Source organism: Ranitomeya imitator, chromosome 2 (genome assembly GCF_032444005.1).
Source record: "Ranitomeya imitator isolate aRanImi1 chromosome 2, aRanImi1.pri, whole genome shotgun sequence".
Classification (NCBI taxonomy): Eukaryota; Metazoa; Chordata; class Amphibia; order Anura; family Dendrobatidae; genus Ranitomeya; species Ranitomeya imitator.
This window is the reverse complement of record NC_091283.1, coordinates 289,603,384-289,626,728: the sequence shown is the minus strand read 5'-3', so window position 1 is coordinate 289,626,728 and position 23,345 is coordinate 289,603,384. Positions and strand designations below refer to the sequence as shown.

Genomic DNA, 23,345 nt, shown 5'->3' with positions numbered 1-23,345 from the left:
ATGAAAAATAAAATCCTGGTGTGCGAAAAACCATCTAGTCACCCAGAATTCTTCTCCTTCCTTTCCCTCATCCATCTCAGTCGTGCATGATCTGATACTAGCCTGAACTTACGGCCTAGCAGGTAGTACCTTTATGGCCAATCACTCTTTTTCAACGATGGCATAGTTTTTCTCACAGGAGGAGATCTTCCTACTTACCTATAAGACTGGATGTTCATCCCTATCTATTTCCTGGGACAACACAGCTCCCACCCCAATGTCAGAGGCATCCATCTGGAGCACAAACTCCTTAGTGAAATCCAATGCTACCAAGACCGGTTGTCTGCACAGGGTGAGCTTCAACTCTTGGAATGCCATCTCTGCTTCAGAGGACCACCTGACCATCGACGTCCTTGTGCACTTAAGCAGATCCATCACGGGTGCTGCTATCATGGCGAAATTCGAGATTATTTGCCCATAATATCCCACAATTCTCAGAAACGCCCTAACCTGTTTCTTGGTAATCGGCAGCGGCCACTTTTGGATTGCCTCCACTTTGTCTATATGTGGCTTTATTTCGCCTCTTCCAATGATGGAGCCCAAGTACTTCGCTTCTTCTTTTCCGAGAGCATACTTCTTTGGGTTTATAGTAAACCCTGCCTTCCTCATTGCATCCAGTACTGCCTGGACCTTCTGCAGGTGACTTCCCCAATCCATGCTGAAGATTACAATGTAGTCAAAGTAAGCGGTGGTGTACTTCGTGTGAGGGAATAGTATCCAGTCCATAGCCCTTTGGAAGGTAGCTGGGACTTTTTGTAAACCGAACGGCATCCGGGTATACTGAAAGCACCCATCGGGTGTAGAGAAGGCCGTCTTCTCCTTGGAGCTTGCAGACAGAAGAATTTGCCTGTACCCTTTTGTTAGGTCCAGGGTTGTGATGTATCTGGCTGACCCTAGCCTCTCAATAAGCTCATCAACACGGGACATCGGATATGCATCGAACTTGGATACCTCATTTAGCTTCCTGTAATCATTACAGAAGTGGAACTCTCTGTCCAGCTTCGGCACAAGGACAAATTTGCTGTACCGGCCACTCTTTAACTCCTCAATGATGCCCAAGCTAAATATTCCCTTCACCTCTTTGGAGATCACCTTGCAGCGAGCTGCAGGAATCCAATACGGCCTTTGTTTCACCCTCACATGCGGTTCAGTTAGGATTTTGTGCTCCACAACCTGCGTACATCCTGGTAACTCTGAAAACAGGTCTCAATTCCGTTGAAGCAGCTCACGGCACTGTTGTTTCTGGGCTGGATACAATGTCTCTGCCACTGCGACATCCTCAACCTTGGCTTCAGGTTGGGCCCCTAGGCACGTTGCTTCCACCAGATCCCTTTCTCTCCATGGTTTGAGCAGGTTGATGTGGTACACTTGGTACGGCTTTGTTCTCCCTGGTGGGTGGACCTTGTAGTTGACATCATTCAACTACTTGACCACCTCATATGGCCTTTGCCACTTGGCCAGGAACTTTCGACAGTGGGGCTAAATACCAACACCCTGTCTCCAAGGCTAAATTGTCTCGGCCTTGCGGCTCAGTTGTAGACCCTCGCCTGGGCTCCTTGTGCTTGAAGGAGGCTGTCCTTCACAATCGGCATCAACCTTGCGTTCCGGTCCCGCATTTGGGCTACATGATGCTCTGATGGGGTGTAACTTCTGCTTCCCAGGTCTCCTTTGCAACATCTAGAAATCGTCCATATAACAGCTCGAACAGTGAGAACCCCGTAGAGGCCTGTGGGACTTCTCTGATGGAGAACAGTAGGTATGGCAGGAGGCAATCCGAATCTCGGTCATCCTTCTCCACAACCTTCTTCAATATGGACTTCAAGGTCTTATTAAGCCTCTCTACCAGGCTTCCTGTCTGCGGATTTTACACCGACGTCATAAGTTGAGTAATCTGGAGGGCCTTCCACAACTACCTCATTACCTTGGACATGAATTGTGTCCCTTGATCTGTCAGGATCTCATTCGGCATGCCCGACTGGGAGAAAATATGTACTATCTCTCATGCTATGCTCTAGGTGAAGGAGTTTCTTAGTGGTACTGCCTCTGGGTACCACTTCGCATAGTCCATTACCACCAGGATATATTGATGACCCCTGGCGGACTTAACTAAGGGCACAACCAGGTCCATGGCAATCCGGTCAAATGGGACTTTAATTACGGGTATCGGGACAAGGGGACTGCAGAAGTGGGATATGGGGGCAGTTAGCTGATAGGGCAGGACCAGCAAAAATTAACAATGTCCTTGTGACACCCAGGCCAGTAGAACCTCTGAAGAACTCACTCTTGGGTTTTATTTTTGCCTAGATGCCCCTCAAGACATGTACTGGAGGAAAGACTAATGCGTATGTAGAAAGTACACACCCGAGGTACAAAAAATATCAAAAACTACTTTTATTATCACCAAAGCACAAACATGATTAAAAACATTTAAAAACAACAATGACAACACCCGAATCCATGTACAATAATACATCTATGTGACCCTAGGACATACCATAGCATCATAGGCACTCATAATGGAAGTGCAATATGCATGAATAATGTAAACAAACACCAAAAAGTTATCATAAGGTCATAACAATCCAGCCATAAATAATAACAATCAAGTCAATATAGTTGGCTGAGTGCACATACCATGGAACCTGGAATGTGGGCGTCCCCACAGGTGTAAGCTCGGTGGTGTCTGAGAAAGATGCCCACCACTGCACCTTACAATCTATGATAGTCACCAAATAAAGGACTTTTCATTCAAGCTGCCATGCTGAGTGCCGCATGCTTTTTTCCGTATCATTCATATCTACATATTGATATATGCTGAGCACCACCAAATTGGACATTTATGCTGATAAAGGCTCTATAATGCGGCTCAACTCCTCCAGACAAAGAATCACATGTTTTAACCCTGCTGTACCTGCTGCTCCTCCATTTTGTCTGACCATTGTTCCATCCATGTAGCTGCCTTCACCCAGGACATATGGTTTATCCACTGCTGCTACCCATGTTAAAACTGTCAGAGAATTAATCCATTAAAGTAGTGACTGTTTCTTATTCCACGGGCACTTTCTGGAAATTAGTACCGTATTTTCCGGCGTATAAGACGACTTTTTAACCCCTGAAAATCTTCTTAAGAGTCGGGGGTCGTCTTATACGCAGGCTATCTATGGTGGGTGGGGGGGAGTGGTCCCGATGACTGAGGGGGAGTCTCACAGGGAAGTGTGAGTATGCCCCATTACCTCATATTGTAGGTGCAGCGTCAGCGTGGGGTGCTGGGGAGCGGCGGCGGCTGTTCCTTCAGGGAGAGTCAGTCGGGGCTCCTCCGGCATCTCCTGAAAGCCCGGAGGCGCCGGCAGCTCCATTGCTGCGATGCAGTGGCCTCCGGGAAAATGGCCGCTGGGGGCGGCTCAGATTCAGATCTCGTCCCGAGATCTCGGGAGACGAGATCTGAATCTGAGCCTGCGCCGCCCCCAGCGGCCATTTTCCCGGAGGCCACCGCATCGCAGCAATGGAGCTGCCGGCGCCTGTGAGACGCCCCCTCCGTCATCGGGACCACCCCCCCCCCCAAAAAGGCACATTAGTCACCGGCCGTATAAGATGACATACGGCGTATAAGAAGACCCCCGACTTTTAAGATTTTATATTTTAACTGGAAAAGTTGGGGGGTCGTCTTATACGCCCAGTCGTCTTATACGCCGGAAAATACGGTACTCAATGGATGTGCGAGAAAAAAAAATGCAAATATGCCATTTTATTACTCAACACATAGTGCCCAGATTGTTGTAAGGATTCTGGACTTTCCTGGTGCCTGTTCGCCCTGATCCAAGATGGAGTCTTGTATCTCGCCCTGTCATGGAACTTCCTGTCTGTCCAGATTATTTAAGTCCGGGTCATGTGTGCTAAGGTGCCTGAGTATTTTGTGCTGCTGGCTCCTGAGCTTCTGCTGGTTTGCTGGTGAACTCCCTGCTTCTTCTGTTCACTACTCGGTGGTCTGCATTCAGCTATCTCTGGAACTTCTGCAACGGGCTGCGTACCTGTGGAAGTATCTTCCTTGTTTGCAAAACTTTTCCCAGTGTTGTGCCTCTTTGCACAACCACACCAGGTGAGCAAGATTCAAGTTGTGCTTGTCTCATCCAGGAATATTTACTCATTTGCTACGCTTAGATAGCGCTCTCTCTTTTTCCCTCATTCTCTCTTTCCCAGGACTGCATTCACACAACGCCTCATCTGTGAATTACTGGACTCCTTCTACAATTACTGTGTACATGTGTGATTGAGTTTTGCTGGACTTCCTCTTTTAAGGACTGTGTGCATTTGCACTAATAACCTTATCGGACTTCCTTGTTTATATATCTGTTCGCCTCTCCATTTGCTGTGACTTACTATATTGTGCTGAGGACCTCGTCACTGTAACAGGAATATCTGTATTATGTTCTGTCGGCTATTATTTAATATATAGAGCTGATGACCTCGTTACAATTGCAGAAATATCTGTTTACATTTCTGTTTTGAGTAAAATATTCTTTGCTGCAACTTTGTACTCGGACTGGCTTTATCCCATGCTATTAGATTCCATAGTATCCATATAAGTATTACAATTGTGCTCCAGGAGAAGCACACTGTAAATTAAGTGAGTTCTTCTCACTATAGTAATGCCAAATACATGGATGCTAATTGTGGTTTGGGCACACTGCAAGACTCAGGAGCGAGGGGGAGATTTCACTTTGGGAGAGTGGTTATCGGTTGATTGGTGTATGGAAGCCATGTTGCTTTTCAAGAGCCTTTGAGCCATTAATAATGTGGAAACCTCTGTTTTTCCACTGACAGATGATGGACCTGAGTGGGGAATTGTTTTTTTGTGAAATGAATAGAAGTTTTTATTGGTATTAAGTTCGTCTACATAACGTTTCTTTGTGGCTTTTTATTCCATATTTGGGAGGCAGAATGAACGAACGAACAGTTGAACACCACACCACTGGTTCATCCTATGAGATTCTCTATTAGACTGTGAACTGTCATTGTATTGGTTAAGAATTCAATATTTTTACATAACCTGCCATTTTTACAGACATTTTAAGTAGAAATGTTAAATGACAGTCAAATACATTTTAGACATTTTATTCAAAAATAATAATTGGTTTATATCTTGGCAGATGACTGTACCAGGAGATCAGAGGAACAGCTGACATCTTCAAATTTTAAATCAGATGATTTTGAGATCCCACCTGATGCAATTAAAGTGAATGCTATTACTCCAGATATACCATCATCCCTTCAAAGCAAAGATCTATCAAATGATCCTTTGAAACAGGTCCTGTCTTCTGATTCATTATCGACAAGTAAGGGAAATCAGAATCACAAAATAAGCATTAAAAACGGAAATACTCCTCAATCAAAGAAGCCATTTTTATGTTCAGAATATGGAAACAGTTTTCCCATCGTAAAGTCTTTTCTTAAACATCCAAAAATTCACACAGTGGAGAAAAGATTTTCTTGTTCCAAGTGTGGGAAATGTTTTAAACACAAATCGCATCATCTTAGACACCAAAGAACCCACACAGGGGAGAAGCCTTTTTCCTGTTCAGAATGTGGGAAATGTTTTAACCAGAAATGGCATCTTGTTGTACACCAAAGAACCCACACAGGAGAGAAACTTTTTTCATGTTCAGAATGTGGGAAAAGTTTTACACAGAAATCAGATTTGGTTAACCACCAGAGAACTCACACAGGGGAAAAGCCTTTTTCATGTTCAGATTGTGGGAAATGTTTTAACCATAAATCAGATTTTGTTAAGCACCAGAGAATCCACACAGGGGAGAAGCCTTTTTCCTGTTCAGAATGTGGGAAATGTTTTACACAGAAATCAGGTTTGGATAAGCATCAGAGAACCCACACAGGGGAGAAGCCTTTTTCATGTTCAGAATGTAGGAAACGTTTTAACCGGAAGGCGCATCTTGATTGCCACCAGAGAACCCACACAGGAGAGAAGCCTTTTTCATGTTCAGAATGTGGGAAATGTTTTAACCAGAAAAGTAATCTTGTTAAACACCAAAGAACTCACACAGGGTACAAGCCTTTTTCATGTTCAGAATGTGGAAAATGTTTTACACAGAAATCAGATTTGGTTAAGCACCAGAGAACCCACACAAGAGAAAAGTCTTTTTCATGTTCATAATATAGGAAATGTTTTACACTAAAATCAACTCTTTCACATCAGAGAAGTCACAAAGGGGAGAAGCCTTTTTTTATGTTTAGAATGTTGGAAATGTTTTAACCAAAAATTGTATTTCTAAAAGGGGCTGTCCACTACCATGACAACACATTATAATTCATCATGTTTGTCCTACTTCAAATAACAGTACTCGTACTCCTTTTCCATGCCGGCGCTGTTCAAGTGGTCTTGGCACTCACGTTGCCGGGGCTCATGTGAGGTTGTTACATAACACAAGCCCAGCACCCAATCAGTGCTGGTTTCACTATTCCTACATTCAGATGCATTGAATATCAACAGGAAGACAAGACTGTGGCTGCTCTGTGACTTACTCTTATTGCTTGATATGTCCAAAAGTGGAGACAGTGAACCAAGTTTAAGAGTGCACTTTCTTTCAAAACACGTTTGGTATTCTATTAGTCTGTTCCCTATGTTCCCTATGATCCTTAAATACATTTTTCCTACATGGTTCAACCAAGAAAGAAAGAAAACTTTTTGATAGGATTATATTTTAACTTTGAAAAAATGAAGAATTCATCATTTTAAACATGTCTTGGAGTAGAAGCTGGATACATTTTTTACTTTCCTGTGAGAAGGGATTGTCCAACATCAAAAATCCCACACAGAGAAAAATCATTATCATACCTAGAGTGTGAAAAATAAATTACTGGAGAATTGTATTTTGTTGATAGTCAAAAATAATTCAAGATGGGGAGACAATACATATATTATTGACAAAATGTATAAAAACATAACAAATAGTCGTATAGTTAAGTGAGAAAGGGTAATTTCTAGGGATGAGCGACCGTGTTCTGTGATACTCGGATATCACTTGAATATCTGCGTGGTTGGAAATACTCAGTGATCATTAGTAATTGCTAGGATTTGAAGTTCGAATCCCCACTCCGCATGTTTAGTGTCTGTTACACAGCCAATAAACATGCAGGGGATTGCCTGCCAGTCACTGTAATGCCTTAGCCATCTCGGTAGTGGCATTACTGTGATTGGCTGTATTATATAATCAGGAGTTATAAAAGAACAGGCGCCACCACACTTGGCACACTGACGCCAGTGCACAGGTCAGGGACCATTCTTATTGGAAGAACAGTCGTTGTGCAGGCCTGTATGTGCACAGTATAACGAATTAGAGTCCTTTAGTGTTGATACCAGTGCCGAAGCTGAACCATCATGTTAACAGTCTTTGTAAGGGCTAATCTTGTGCTTTATTTGTATCAAATACATTCTGCATTTAGCCTAGGGAGGGACAGTTGCATGAGCAGAGAGAGTGGCTGAATACTGTCTCTAGGCAGGGCTTAGTGCTTTGCAGTCCGTTGCTAAATATATAGCATCGGCAGTTGACCATATTCTTTTGGGGGGTGAAAAAATAGACTACAGTGTTATCCATAGAGTATTACGTGCTTTTTGGGTGCATTCTGGATGTGTATAACACTTCAAATAAGCGTTGAGAAATTTTTCTGGATTTAATTTGTCATTCATACATACATTTCTACGTGGTTTGTGTTACATTATGGTAATATTAAACTACAAAAAAAAGTTTTGACTGCTGCAGGTGAACAATTTTTGTTTTATCAAAAATAAACTTGGTTTTAAGAGACCTAGCAATTAGAAAAGTTGTAATGCGTGCGGTAAGGATCGGGGAAGTGGAGGCGCTAATGATGGAGGATATGGAGCAGATGTGACTATGCCAGTTGCTGAAGCACAAGAACCACGCCCATCCACATCACCTAGGTTTCTGTACCACTTTGCAGGAAGGTAAGGTACACCACTTCTGAAGTCAAAACAGTGCGAACAAGTGGTCAGTTGGATAGCAGATAATGTTTTCAGCATGCTTGGCAGCACAACCCAGTCTTCCATACGGTCCAGTCTCACCAGCCAAGAGTCTGAATCACTTAATCCTCACCCTGATCCTCCTTCTATGTTGAGTCCCAGGAGATTAGTGATCCCACACTAGGATACTACAAGAAGCTCTATATAACATAATTTCTTGATTGTGGCCTCTCAACCTGCATTATTCCCTTGTCTCTCTTGGAATTTCTGTTTAATGATGCACAAAACTTAGAGTACCCACATTTTGTCTAACAAGGAAGATGATGATGAGGCACAATTGTTGACAAGTCAGATTGTAGTTAAGTCACCAAGTCAGGAGGAACAGGATTCGGCAGTGGAACATGAGGTGGTGGATGATGAAGTCAGTGACCCAAGGTGGCATGCAGAGCGAGGCCAGAAGCCCTGAGGGGGGATGGATCAGCAGCACCGAAAAAGGCAGTGAGGTGAACAGAGGGAGAAGGTAGGCAACTGTTCCATAGAGTACTGACACTTGTGAATTTCTCCATCAAAGAGTTAGGAATTCCCCCGTCTTGGACTTTTATAAAGAGTTCTGAGCCCTGACCACTAAGAGCCTAACCACCATTAGCATGATCAAGCACATGTCATCTAAGCACCTGACGTCTGGGTCCATGATTGGTGCCAGTGGGTGACACCGCTGTCTCTTCTCCTGTGCTAGGTGCTTCCCAAATCCCTGTTAATGACACTAGTGCAGATGCCTCCCACACTGTACATGTCCTGGCACATTATGATGCACCATCATTAGGCTGCTTGAAAAAAATGACTACCAAAGACATACACAGCGACTTGGTGGAAACATTGGGGGACTCTTCTCCTCCATATTCCACAGTTGCACGCTGGGCCAAGGAATTTAAGCTGGGAAGAACATCGACGGAAAATGAACATCGTGAAGGATGCCCATCCACGTCCCTCAATGAAGAAAACGTGAAAAAAGTTGAAGAAGTTGTATTGGCAGATCGAAGAGTGACTATCAGGCATGTAGCTGAGGTCACAGGGATCTCATATGGCAGTATTCAAAGAATCCTTGCAAAAGAATTGCATATGAGAAAGGTCTCCGCGCGTTGGGTGCCAAAAATGTTAACCGACGAACAAAAGAAGAAACTAGTTGACATTTCAATAGCAAATCTCGAAAAGTTCCATGCACACAGGGAAAATTTTTTGTCACGTTTTTTGACCATGGACGAGACCTTGATCCACCACTTTGATCCCGAAACTAAACAACAATCGATGACATGGAAACGAGCCGACGAACCGACGCCGAAGAAATTCAAAGTGTCAAGCTCAGCAGGGAAGGTTATGGCGTCCGTTTTTTGGGACGCTGAAGGAATTATTATGGTGGACTATTTGGAGAAGGGAGCCACTATTACGGGCTCCTACTACGCAGAACAAATAAGATTGCGGGAGGCTATCAAGGAGAAAAGGCGCGGCAAACTGGGCTGGAGTGTTGTTTCACCAAGATAACGCGCCAGCTCACAAAGCTGCTGTTGCCATGGCTACCATTCAAGAAGCGGGCTTTGAACTGGTGGAACACCCCCTCTATTCACCAGATCTAGCCCCCAGTGACTTCTTTCTCTTTCCTCGGCTCAAGGAACACCTCCGGGGCAAGAAATTTGACGACAATAGCGACGTGATAACCGCTGTTGGGGATTTTTTTGAGGGTCAAGATCAAGAATTTTTTTCGAAGGGAATTCTAAGTTTAGAAAAGAGATGGACTAAATGTATAGACTTGTTAGGAGACTATGTAGAAAAATAAATTTATTTTTTGACTATATTCATTGTGTTTAGTATTGATTATCATTACTTTTAGATCGCCCCTCGTATACCTCCATATACAGATATACATCCAAGGAACCAGAGACTCTCTACAGGAGAGCATGGCTTCATCTTGTGGGACACAGATTTGTCATTCTAAAGGATGCCAGTCTATGGGGTCAATGGCCCCAGCTGAAAAAATACAAATAGTGTAGCTTACATATTATTCATCAAACTTAATATAACAGGTACTATGCCCTATCAAAAACTGTGTTCTGCCCCCCTCTTCAAACACACGCCCCCTCCCCTATCAGACCATCCTTTGTGCTATTCCTTATATTGTATGAGTTTTATATTTCGTATCTCTCCCTATATTTTGTGAGTTTGATATACCCATCAAATCATTTATTTGTCATTCTTATTGGATAGCGTGATTCCCGTTGATTGGGTCTGTATTCACTATGTATGCAGTATTTTATATGAATTTGATATACCTATCAGATCATTTGTCATTCTTATTTGATAGTGTGATTCTCACTGATTGGGCATATTATTTATATGGCCCATAAATTTATTATTCAGCTCTTTGAAATCACCTACCCAAGTATAAAGTGTGTTTTGTAGGTTTGTGAAAAAGGAGATACACAATATTGTAAAGGTTTTAAAAGATTTTATGGTTCTGAAAATAATTACATTTCAGAATGGTCCAGTCACAGATTTTATGTAGACACAAGACAATTCAATAATATGAAAAGCATTACAACTGCAATTAAAAATATATATCATTACAATTCTTATTTCTTACAGAATAATATAAAATGTATTACATTCACTTGCATTTAATAATATACATCATTACTAGTGATGAGCGAACATGCTCGCCACTATTTGATACTCGCCCGAGTATCACTAGGCTCGGTGTACTTCGGCGATAACTGCAGTCTCCACCCAGCAGTTTTGGCAGACTTTTGAGGCCCAACATTGCTGCAGAGATTGTCTGCCAGGCCATGAAACACCGCAGCCATCTTTGATGTGGTCGTGCAGTGATTGGCTTGGCAGCACAGCATCATCCCGAGTATAAGAGACCTGGTGCCGCCCTGCTCGCTGCATTCTGTTCTAGATTTAGCAACAGTAGGGAGAGCTGGTGCCGAGATAGGGCCAGAATCGTGGTTTTAGAGTTAGTGTAGGTCTGCAACTCTTACATCCACAACTCCTGAGAAACCAACAGTCCTTTTTAGGGCTAATTTGTGGGTCCCGATATTGCAGCACTAGGTAGGCAGGGCGCAGTATATCCACATCAGTGCAAGGCCTGCAGGCACTGTATGTGCGTCCATTGCTCCCACTGCATACATCCAAAAGCTCCATAACTGCATGCTGCTGCTGCAGCAGCAGCTACTTTACTATATACCTAGTTGGATTTTTTTTTTTCCAAAAATTCCCCCCCCAAAAAAAAAAAATACAGTCTGTTCTGTCAGACTGAGGCCTGTTGAAAAATCATAGTTTGTCAGGCATACATAGCATAGTTGTGTGTGCTAGCTTTGTGCCACATTTTTTTGTGTGTGTTGTAAATTCACCGAAAAAGGCCTCATATCTGCATGCTCCAAGTTTGGTCATTGTAGGCCGCTGTAATTATTTTTTTCTGCTGTATGATACTCAAATTCTATACAGCACTATTTGGCCTATCCAACCAAAAAAAAGGCCACATATATGCCAGTGTGGTATTCCCAAGACAGCTGTCATATATCAGGGTGCTCCAAGTTTGGTCATTGTAGGCCGGTGTACTTATTTTTTTGCTGTCTGATCCTCAAATTCTATACAGTACTTTTTGGCCTATCAAACCCCCAAAAAAGGCCACATATTTGCCAGTGTGGTATTTCCGTGACAGGCCTCATACTTTTGCGTGCTCCAGTTGGCGCATTTTTTGCCATTGAAATACTTCTCTTGCTGTCTGCTACCCAAATTATATACAGCACTATTCTGTATAAATTCACTTCACAAAAAAAACCCCAAACATTGAATACAGTCTGTTACGTGAGGCTGATGCCTGCCTGGTGTTTGGGTTTGAAAAATCGTAGATTTGCAGGCATACTGATCAGATATTATTTTGCTACTAATAAAGACATTTGTGTTGAACATTTGAAATAGTTCAGTAGTCCATTTAAAATGGTTAAGGCCAGGGGAGAGGATGTGGACGTGATGTTGATGGTGCATGCAGAGGACGAGGCCGTGGCCAAGGTGAAAGTGGGCAACAACAAAGACCCACATCTTCTCGCTCGACCTTCCTGTCCCAGTTTCTAGGGGATCGCAGCACACCATTATTGAAGCCAGAGCAGTGTGAAACGGTTGCCACTAGCGATGAGTGAATATACTCGTTACTTGAGATTTCTCGAGCATGCTCGGGGGTCCTCCGAGTATTTTTCGTGCTCGGAGATTTAGTTTTTCTTGCCGCAGCTGGATGATTTACATCTGTTAGCCAGCATAAGTACATGTGGTGGTTGTCTGGTTGGTGAGCTCACACACGTTCCTTGCTTGTCCCATGTTCTTAACCTCGTGGTTCAACGTTTTCTAAAAAGCTACCCAGAGCTGCCAGATCTGCTAGTGAAAGTATGTCGTCTGTCTGCCCATTTTAGAAAGTCAGCTACAGCTTCAGCCGCCCTTGCCGTGCTTCAGCAGCGTTTTCAGCTTCCAGTTCACTGACTGTTATGTGATGTCCCCACGTGCTGGAACTCTACACTGCTTATGTTGGAAAGGATTTGTGAGCAGAAGAGGGCCGTTGTTGACTACCAACATCAACAAGGCCATCGAATTTCAGGTCAGACTCCACACATAAGACCTCAGGAGTGGACATGGATGTCAGACATATATAACATCCTCCAAAACTTTGAGGACTGCACCAAGATGGTGAGCGGTGATGACGCCATAATTAGCATCACCATGCTGCTTCTCAGCACTCTGGAAACCTCTCTGCTCACAATCAGAGGATGCATTGCAGACGGAGCACGATGACATGGAGCAAGGAAACATACAGGGGGATTACACTCAGCCCAGCCTCATGTCTTCTCAACGTGGATTGGTAGGCAATGAGGAGGAGGAGGAAGAACATGAGCTACTTTCATGCGCTATAGACGGTACTACAAACACATGTGTAATAGCTTCTGTTCAGCGGGGATGGCCTGAGGACAGGGAGGAGGATGAGGAGGACAGCATGGTCAGTCCTCCTGTTGGTGAGGACACAGAAGTCTTGCCTGTTAGCAGTCTGGCACGCATGGCTGACTTTGTTGTGCTGCATTTCACGTGACCCTCGCATTATCAAAATTTTGGGTGACACACATTACTGGTTGGTGACACTTCTAGACCCACGCTCCAAGGAATACTTTCAATCTCTTCTGCCTGGGGCAGATGTGTATTAAATGTTGCAGTACCAGAGGGCCCTTGTAGTGGAATTACCTAGAAAATTCCCATATGAGAACGCTTGCAGCAGATGTCAGAGTACAATCCAGCTCAGGCAGGGGAACAATGGCCAAGTTCTGGGACAGTTTTCTCAGACCCTCCCATCGTGGCGGCACAGAGGCAAGGGGTGCTGTCACAAGAAGTGCAATGTTTGAGGAGATGGCAAGGGAGTACCTTGCAGATTGTACAAACGCCCTCCGTGATTCCTCTGTGCCTTTTAATTATTGAGTATCCAAGCTGGACACGTGGCATGAACTGGCTCTCTACGCCTTGGAGGTCCTTGCCTGCCCTGCTGCTAGCATTCTGTCAGAGAGGGTTTTTAGTGCCGCTTGTGGAATTATAAGAAATAAGCGCATCCACCTGTCAACTGAAAATGTGGACAGCCTGACTATTATAAAAATGAACAAGGGCTGGATTGGGAAAGACTTCTGAAAAACCACCAAGTGAAAATAGCGAAACATACCCTCAAATACATTCTCTCTTTTTGGGGAGGTGTATTCTCATGCACCTCTTAACAATCACGCATGGGTAGAGGCTACAATATTTGGTCTGTTTGTTGTTATCCTCCTCCTTTTCCTCATCCTCATCATCCAGAACCACTAGATCACCAAGGTTAACATGCTCTGTACTGTTATAGGCCAGTGAATTTAGGGCAAGGGGGCTGTGATGGCACTATTTTAATCAGTCCAAAAAGGACCCCACATTGGGGAATTGGGCATGACATTCCATTGGGCCTACCTCTTAACTCTGTCTCCTGCAATGTGTCCTTTAACTGCCACTAAGGGCTGAAGGGGCTGTGATGGCACTCTTATTTGTTTTTAAAAAAGGATCCCACATTGGGGAATTGGGCTTGACATTACTTTGGGCCCACTTCTTAACTCGGTCTCCTGCAATCTGTCCTGTACCTGCCAGTAGATCACCAGGGTGAGCGTACTTTGTACTGTTATAGGCTGTTGAAGTTTGGCCAAGGGACCTGCTATGGCATTAATCTATTTTTAAAAAAGGTACCCTGTTATGACCTGGTGGTTAGGACAATAATGGACCTGGTGGTTAAGAGCACACGGAAAGACCTGATAGTTACAATAATACAGGAGTGCACAAAAAGAGCTTCCGCACCGACTCACGGTGCGGAGGTTCCACTCTGCATCCCAGAGCTTCCAGCAAGCAAGACAAAATCAAAATAGCAGGCTGGACAGAAAAATAGAAAACAAATAATACTAGCAGGAACTTGGCTTCTGCTGGAGTAGACAGGTCACCAGAGAGATCCAGGAGTCAACTAGACCGATACTGGAACATAGACAGGTGGCCTGGAGCAATGATCTAAGTGGAGTTAAAGGGAACCTGTCACCCCGTTTTTTGAGATTGAGCTATAAATACTGTTAAATAGGGCCTGCGCTGTGTGTTCCTATAGTGTATGTAGTGTACCCCAATTCCCCATGTATGCTGAGAAATAACTTACCAAAGTCGCCGTTTTCGCCTGTCAATCAGGCTGGTCAGGTCGGGAGGGCGTGGTGACATCGGTGGTTCTTCCTCAGCTTTACGTTGGTGGCGTAGTGGCGTAGTGGTGAACAAGTAGCGCGCGATCTGCGCTGTAATCCCTTGCATCGGTGGGGGCGGCCATCTTCCTGGGGCCGCGCGTGCGCAGATTGAGTGCTCTGCTGCACGGGGCTTCAGGAAAATGGCCGCGGGATGCCGCGCGTGCGCATTAGAGATCGCGGCGGCCATTTTCCCAAAGCCGAGATGCAAACTCGGCTTTGGGAAAATGGCCGCCGCGATCTCTAATGCGCACGCGCGGCATCCCGCGGCCATTTTCCTGAAGCCCCGTGCAGCAGAGCACTCGATCTGCGCACGCGCGGCCCCAGGAAGATGGCCGCCCCCACCGATGCAAGGGATTACAGCGCAGATCGCGCGCTGCTTGTTCACCACTACGCCACTACGCCACCAACGTAAAGCTGAGGAAGAACCAGCGATGTCACCACGCCCTCCCGACCTGACCAGCCTGATTGACAGGCGAAAACGGCGACTTTGGTAAGTTATTTCTCAGCATACATAGGGAATCGGGGTACACTACATACACTATAGGAACACACAGCGCAGGCCCTATTTAACAGTATTTATAGCTCAATCTCAAAAAACGGGGTGACAGGTTCCCTTTAAATAGAGCAGCCAGCTAACGAATTAACCTCATCACCTGTGGGAGGAACCTCAGAAGCAGCAACTCCACTCACAGCCACCAGAGGAAGTCCATGGACAGAACTGGCCGAAGTACCATTCATGACCACAGGAGGGAGCTTGACAACAGAATTCACAACAGTACCCCCCCCTTGAGGAGGGGTCACCGAACCCTCACCAGAGCCCCCAGGCCGACCAGGACAAGCCAAATGAAAGGCACGAACCAGATCGGCAGCATGAACATCAGAGGCAAAAACCCAGGAATTATCCTCCTGACCATAACCCTTCCACTTGACCAGGTACTGGAGTTTCCGTCTCGAAATATGAGAATCCAAAATCTTCTCCACCACATACTCCAACTCCCCCCTCAACCAACACCGGGGCAGGAGGATCAACGGATGGAACCATAGGCGCCACGTATCTCCGCAGTAACGACCTATGGAACACATTATGGATGGCAAAAGAAGCCGGAAGGGCCAAACGAAATGACACAGGATTAAGAACCTCAGACATCTTATACGGACCAATGAAACGAGGCTTAAACTTAGGAGAGGAAACCTTCATAGGAACATAACGAGACGACAACCAAACCAAATCCCCAACACGAAGTCGGGGACCCACACAGCGCCGGCGGTTAGCGAAACGTTGAGCCTTCTCCTGGGACAATGTCAAATTGTCCACCACATGAGTCCAAATCTGCTGTAACCTATCCACCACAGTATCCACACCAGGACAGTCCGAAGACTCAACCTGCCCTGAAGAGAAACGAGGATGGAAACCAGAATTACAGAAAAACGGCGAAACCAAAGTAGCCGAGCTGGCCCGATTATTAAGGGCGAACTCAGCCAAAGGCAAAAAGGACACCCAATCATCCTGATCAGCAGAAACAAAGCATCTCAGATATGTATCCAAAGTCTGATTAGTTCGTTCGGTTTGGCCATTTGTCTGAGGATGGAAAGCCGAGGAAAAAGACAAATCAATGCCCATCCTAGCACAAAAGGAACGCCAAAACCTCGAAACAAACTGGGAACCTCTGTCCGAAACGATGTTCTCCGGAATGCCATGCAAACGAACCACATGCTGGAAAAACAATGGCACCAAATCAGAGGAGGAAGGCAATTTAGACAAGGGTACCAAATGGACCATCTTAGAGAAGCGATCACAAACCACCCAAATGACCGACATCCTTTGAGAGACAGGGAGATCTGAAATAAAACCCATAGAAATATGCGTCCAGGGCCTCTTCGGGACCGGCAAGGGCAAAAGCAACCCACTGGCACGAGAACAGCAGGGCTTAGCCCGAGCACAAGTCCCACAGGACTGCACAAAAGCACGCACATCTTGTGACAAAGATGGCCACCAAAAGGATCTAGCCACCAAATCTCTGGTACCAAAGATTCCAGGATGACCAGCCAACACCGAACAATGAACCTCAGAGATAACTCTACTAGTCCATTTATCAGGGACAAACAGTTTCTCCGCTGGGCAACGGTCAGGTCTATCAGCCTGAAACTCTTGCAGCACACGCTGCAAATCAAGGGAGATGGCAGACAAAATTAACCCCTCTTTGAGAATACCCGCCGGCTCAGGAACACCCGGAGAGTCAGGCACAAAACTCCTTGACAGGGCATCAGCCTTCACATTCTTAGAGCCCGGAAGGTACGAAACCACAAAATCAAAACGGGAGAAAAATAGCAACCAACGAGCCTGTCTAGGATTCAACCGTTTGGCAGACTCAAGATAAGTCAAATTCTTGTGATCCGTCAAGACCACCACGCGATGCTTGGCTCCTTCTAGCCAATGTCACCACTCCTCGAATGCCCACTTCATGGCCAATAACTCTCGATTACCAACATCATAATTGCGCTCAGCAGGCGAAAACTTTCTAGAAAAGAAAGCACATGGTTTCATCACCGAGCCATCAGAACTTCTTTGTGACAAAACGGCCCCTGCTCCAATCTCAGAAGCATCAACCTCAACCTGAAACGGGAGTGAAACATCTGGCTGGCACAACACAGATGTCGGCTGAGTCAAATCATAAATGGCCTGGACTTTAACAGGGTCCATCTCGATAGTAGAAGGGGAAAAAATGAAACCCAAAAATGAAACCTTCTGAACTCCAAAGAGACACTTTGACCCCTTCACAAACAAGGAATTAGCACGAAGGATCTGGAACACCATTCTGACCTGCTTCACATGAGACTCCCAATCATCTGAAAAGACCAAAATATCATCCAAATACACAATCAGGAATTTATCCAGGTACTCTCGGAAGATGTCATGCATAAAGGACTGAAATACTGATGGAGCATTGGAAAGCCCGAATGGCATAACCAGGTACTCAAAATGGCCCTCGGGCGTATTAAATGCTGTTTAATACGCACAAGATTATACGCCCCTCGAAGATCTATCTTGGTGAACCAACTAGCCCCCTTAATACGAGCAAACAGATCAGACAGCAGCGGCAAAGGGTACTGAAATTTGACTGTAATTTTATTAAGAAGGCGGTAATCAATACAAGGTCTCAAAGAACCATCCTTCTTGGCCACAAAAAAGAACCCTGCTCCCAACGGTGATAACGAATATGACCTTTCTCTAAGGATTCCTTTATATAACTGCGCATAGCGGCGTGTTCTGGCACAAATAAATTGAACAATCGGCCCTTAGGAAGCTTACTACCAGGAATCAAATTAATTGCACAGTCGCAATCCCTATGAGGAGGTAGAGCACTGGATTTGGGCTCATCAAATACATCCCGGTAATCCGCCAAAAACTCTGGGACTTCAGAAGGAATGGAAGACGAAATTGACAAAAATGGAACATCACCATGTACCCCCTGACAACCCCAGCTGGACACAGACATAGATTTCCAATCCAATACTGGATTATGGACCTGTAGCCATGGCAACCCCAAAACGACACCATCATGCAGATTATGCAACACCAAAAAGCGAATATCCTCCTGATGTGCAGGAGCCATGCACATGGTCAATTGGGTCCAGTACTGAGGCTTATTCTTGGCCAAAGGCGTAGCATCAATTCCTCTCAAAGGAATAGGATACTGCAAGTCCATCAGATTCAGGGCAGCGCCTGAATCCACAAATGCCATAACAGAATAGGATGACAAAGAACAAATCAGAGTAACGGACAAAAGAAATTTTGACTGTACCGTACCAATGGTGGCAGACCTAGCGAACCGCTTAGTGCACTTAGGACAATCGGAGATAGCATGAGTGGAATCACCACTGTAAAAACACAGCCCATTCCGACGTCTGTGTTCTTGCCGTTCAGCTCTGGTCAAAGTCCTATCACATTGCATAGGCTCAGGCCTATGCTCAGATAATACCGCCAAATGGTGCACAGCTTTACGCTCACGCAAGCGTCGATCGATCTGAATGGCCAAAGACATAGACTTATTCAGACCAGCAGGCATGGGAAATCCCACCATGACATCCTTAAGGGCTTCAGAGAGACCCTTTCTGAAAATTGCTGCCAGGGCACACTCATTCCAATGAGTAAGCACAGACCACTTTCTAAACCTCTGACAATATATCTCCGCTTCATCCTGACCCTGACACAGAGCCAGCAAGATTTTCTCTGCCTGATCCACTGAATTTGGTTCATCGTAAAGCAATCCAAGCGCCAGAAAAAACGCATCAACATCACGCAATGCCGGATCTCCTGGCGCAAGGGAAAATGCCCAGTCTTGAGGGTCGCCACGTAACAAAGAAATAATGATTTTCACTTGTTGAACAGGGTCACCTGAGGAGCGAGGTCTCAACGCAAGAAACAATTTACAATTATTTTTGTAATTCAGAAACTTAGATCTATCCCCAAAAACAAATCAGGAATTGGAATCCTAGGCTCTGATATCGGATTCTGAACCAAAAAATCTTGAATGTTTTGTACCCTTGCAGTGAGATGATCCACACAAGAGGACAGACCTTGAATGTCCATATCTACACCTGTGTCCTGAACCACCCAGAGGTAAAGGGGAAAAGAGAGACAAAACACACTGCAAAGAAAAAAAAATGGTCTCAGAACTTCTCTTATCCCTCTATTGAGATGCATTAATACTTTGGGCCACCTGTACTGTTATGACCTGGTGGTTACAATAATGGACCTGGTGGTTAAGAGCACACGGAAAGACCTGATAGCTACAATAATACAGGACAAGCTCTGGGAAGTGGGAACTCTGTGGTCAGCACAAAAACTACAAAAAAACACGCAGAGTGCGCAAAAAGACCTTCCGCACCGACTCACGGTGTGGAGGTTCCACTCTGCATCCCAGAGCTTCCAGCAAGCAAGACAAAATCAAAATAGCAGGCTGGACAGAGAAATAGAAAACAAATAATACTAGCAGGAACTTAGCTTCTGCTGGAGTAGACAGGTCACCAGAGAGATCCAGGAGCGAACTAGACCGATACTGGAACATAGACAGGTGGCCTGGAGCAATGATCTAAGTGGAGTTAAATAGAGCAGCCAGCTAACGAATTAACCTCATCACCTGTGGGAGGAACCTCAGAAGCAGCAACTCCACTCACAGCCACCAGAGGAAGTCCATGGACAGAACTAGCCGAAGTACCATTCATGACCACAGGAGGGAGCTTGACAACAGAATTCATAACAGTACCCCCATTGCGGAATTGTTTGGCAGATCATGCACTGCATTACAAGTCTCAGAGACACACAACACTACACTGGGCCTAATTCTTAACTCTGTCTCCTGCAATGTCTCTTGAATAACTGCCACTAGATCACCAGGGTGAACGTGCTTTGTACTGTTATAGGCTGGTGAAGTTTGGGCAAGGGGGGCTGTGATGACACTAGTATATTTTTAAAAAAGGTACCCCACATTGGTGAAACCACATCCTTGTTGGCAAACACTTCATAACATTTATGTACCTTAAAGAGCTCACTTGAAAAGCTCCTTTTTGTGTTGCCTGGTTGCTAACATTGGACACAATACACTTCATATCAATTTGATAAAGCAATGCTGTTAGTTTGGCTCAGTAGTTCATTAAAATTAATTCTTTGTCCACTATATTAGTTTCTCTCCTTGAGAGCCTTAACTTTGGCTGCCTCAAATGTACAAATTCCGAATATACAATTGGCGATTTGTAACCAAGATTAAAATACTGTATACCCAATACATTAAGACAATCACATAGCTGTATTTCTTGTAAAACATTTACAGATGTCACATGTCAAACATTTATCAGGATTGTCACTATGAGTATTGTCTGTCACAGACAAAACTTATAGTGACACAATCTTGATAAATGTTTGTTTATTCACTTCACAAACAGTTCTAAGCCTTTATAGGTTTGCTGTTTGTCATTGTAAAACATTAAGGTTTACTGAAACTATGCCTGTGGTGGTTCTAAATCCTTGTGGCTATTATTTTCTAGGGGTTTATGGCCTCTCGTCTGATGACTTTATGATATCTCAGTTTCATCCAACCTCGAAAAGTGCCCACTTGAAGGTGTGGGTGAAACTAGAGTTACTACATAGTGTAAATCACTATATAAGACCATAGAAACATGACTAAGACATGTGCCAAAACTGGGGTACCGATACATGTACAGTGTGCTGATACCTGCATAATTGGGGACGCCCATGCAGTGTAGGTAACCTCCCAGGGATTCTCTGTCTTGGTGTTGCTTCTCTGATATTCCAGACGGATGATGTTTAAAAGCCTCTTGGTGAAGATCTAAGTATACTGTATGCAGTTAATCTTCATATATACGTAATCACTATATTTATTTAATCCTTATATGTACTTATTAACCTGTGTAGGGACACATACGGCAGCAGAGGCTCAGTATTGGGGTATCAGGTGGAGTAATAGGGACACATACGGCAGCAGCGGCTCAGTATTGGGGTATCAGGGGCAGTAATAGGGACACATACGGCAGCAGCGGCTCAGTATTGGGATATCAGGTGCAGTAATAGGGACACATACGGCAGCAGCGGCTCAGTATTGGGGTATCAGGTGCAGTAATAGGGACACATACGGCAGTAGCGGCTCAGTATTGGGGTATCAGGTGCAGTAGTAGGGACACATACGGCAGCAGCGGCTCAGTCTTGGGGTATCAGGTGCAGTAATAGGGACACATACGGCAGCAGCGGCTCAGTATTGGGGTATCAGGTGCAGTAATAGGGACACATACGGCAGCAGCGGCTCAGTATTGGGGTATCAGGTGCAGTAATAGGGACACATACGGCAGCAGCGGCTCAGTATTGGGGTATCAGGTGCAGTAATAGGGACACATACGGCAGCAGAGGCTCAGTATTGGGGTATCAGGTGTAGTAATAGGGACACATACGGCAGCAGCGGCTCAGTATTGGGGTATCAGGTGTAGTAATAGGGACACATACGGCAGCAGCGGCTCAGTATTTGGGGAATCAGCAGGATGAGGAGTTTGTGCAGGTTGGAGATAGATGGTGATGGGGCTGGAATATGAGAAGTGAAATGTGTCTTTGTTGTATTCTTTGCAGACGAGTTGTTGCTGGAAGAAGTTGTCATGTCGGTCTGGGCCAGATGGAAAAGACCAGAAAAATGAACAATTCCATCAGAAAAAATGTCAGCGGTAAGTCATTATCTATAACTGTGCTGTGATCTCATATATGTTCTGTAGGGCTGGTATCTACCACTGACCATATGGCGGTAATATCCATATTGGTCTTTATATAGAGATTATCTTCAGTAACAGTGTGGTCATCTGCTGAGGTGCTCCTCCACTATTAGGGGGCGTCACCGAATTGTAATCAAGGTTACCTGGTTAGGGGCACACTCAGAAGTTTCGCCCCCCCGAACCAAAACCCTAGCTATGCCTCTGGCTGTGGGGTATATTAACCTTCCACTTCTTGTAATGTGCACTGTTGAAATCTAAAAAGCCATTTGAATCCACTTTTTTCAAGTGGGTTTTTGTAATAATTTTTTTTCCCACTATGGCCGATCTCTAAACCAAGAAACATAATTTTTTCTTTATTAGTTTGTGATGTAAAGGTAATCCCCCAGGTGTTATTTTTGGTGTTTAGGTGTTTGGGTGCATGGCTGGGCTCAGAAGGGAAGATGCATCATCTGACTTTTTGAACACAAAATTGGCTGGAATCAATGGTGGCGCCATGTCGCATTTGGAGACCCCCTGATGTACCTAAACAGTGGAAATCCCCCAATTCTAACTCCAAACCGAACCCCAACAGTAACCATAGCCCTAACCACAACCCTAACCCCAACACACTCCTAACCCTAAACCCAACCATAACCCTAACCACAAACCTAACCCTAATCTCAACCCTAACAGTAATCCTAGACCCAACCCTAATCCCAACCATCACTTTAGCCCCAACCCTAACTTTAGTCTCAACCAACTTTAGCCCAACTCACTTTAGCCCAAGTCTAACCCTAATGGGAAAATGTAAATAAATACTTTATTTTAATCACTTTTACATAATTAAGGGAGTGATAAAGGGGGGATTGATTTACTAGTTTTTTTTATTTTTAGCACTGTGATAGTCTTTCACAGTGATCAAAATTAACCAGTAGGAAAAATTTCCTATTGTTGCCGGGTGCTAGCCAGCACATCTCGGCCGGCGCACTGCGCCCACCATTTTCTCCCAGAAGAAGACGCAGGCGGCCTGGGGGACTTCACGGGGGGTTGAAGGGACAACAGAGGTATCGGGGGAAGGATCGGGAACCCTATTTCTCTCTCCTCTGATGTGCGAACACATCAGAGAGAGAAATTAAATGGAAAATCAATCAATTTGTGGTCGCCATTATACTGTTAATAACAGCGATCATAACACCAGGGTCAGTAAAAACTGACCCCAATTATGTTCTCTGGGGTCTCAGCTA

The 23,345-nt window shown here is 44.8% G+C and overlaps 1 protein-coding gene across 2 annotated transcripts in view; it reads left to right on the top strand.

Moving 5' to 3' along the window:
* LOC138663234 (oocyte zinc finger protein XlCOF22-like) overlaps positions 1-23,345 on the top strand; it is a 233,026-nt gene that overhangs the window by 28,208 nt on the left and 181,473 nt on the right. Inside the window, exon 7 of one of the 2 annotated variants that reach the window (XM_069749399.1) lies at positions 5,187-7,802. The exons of the other annotated variant lie outside the window; for it this stretch is intronic. Within the exon in view, the coding sequence (XP_069605500.1) occupies positions 5,187-6,208 (1,022 nt within the window). The 3' untranslated portion in view covers positions 6,209-7,802. Of the gene's footprint in view, positions 1-5,186; positions 7,803-23,345 lie in introns of those variants that run through there. 2 annotated transcript variants of the gene reach the window in all.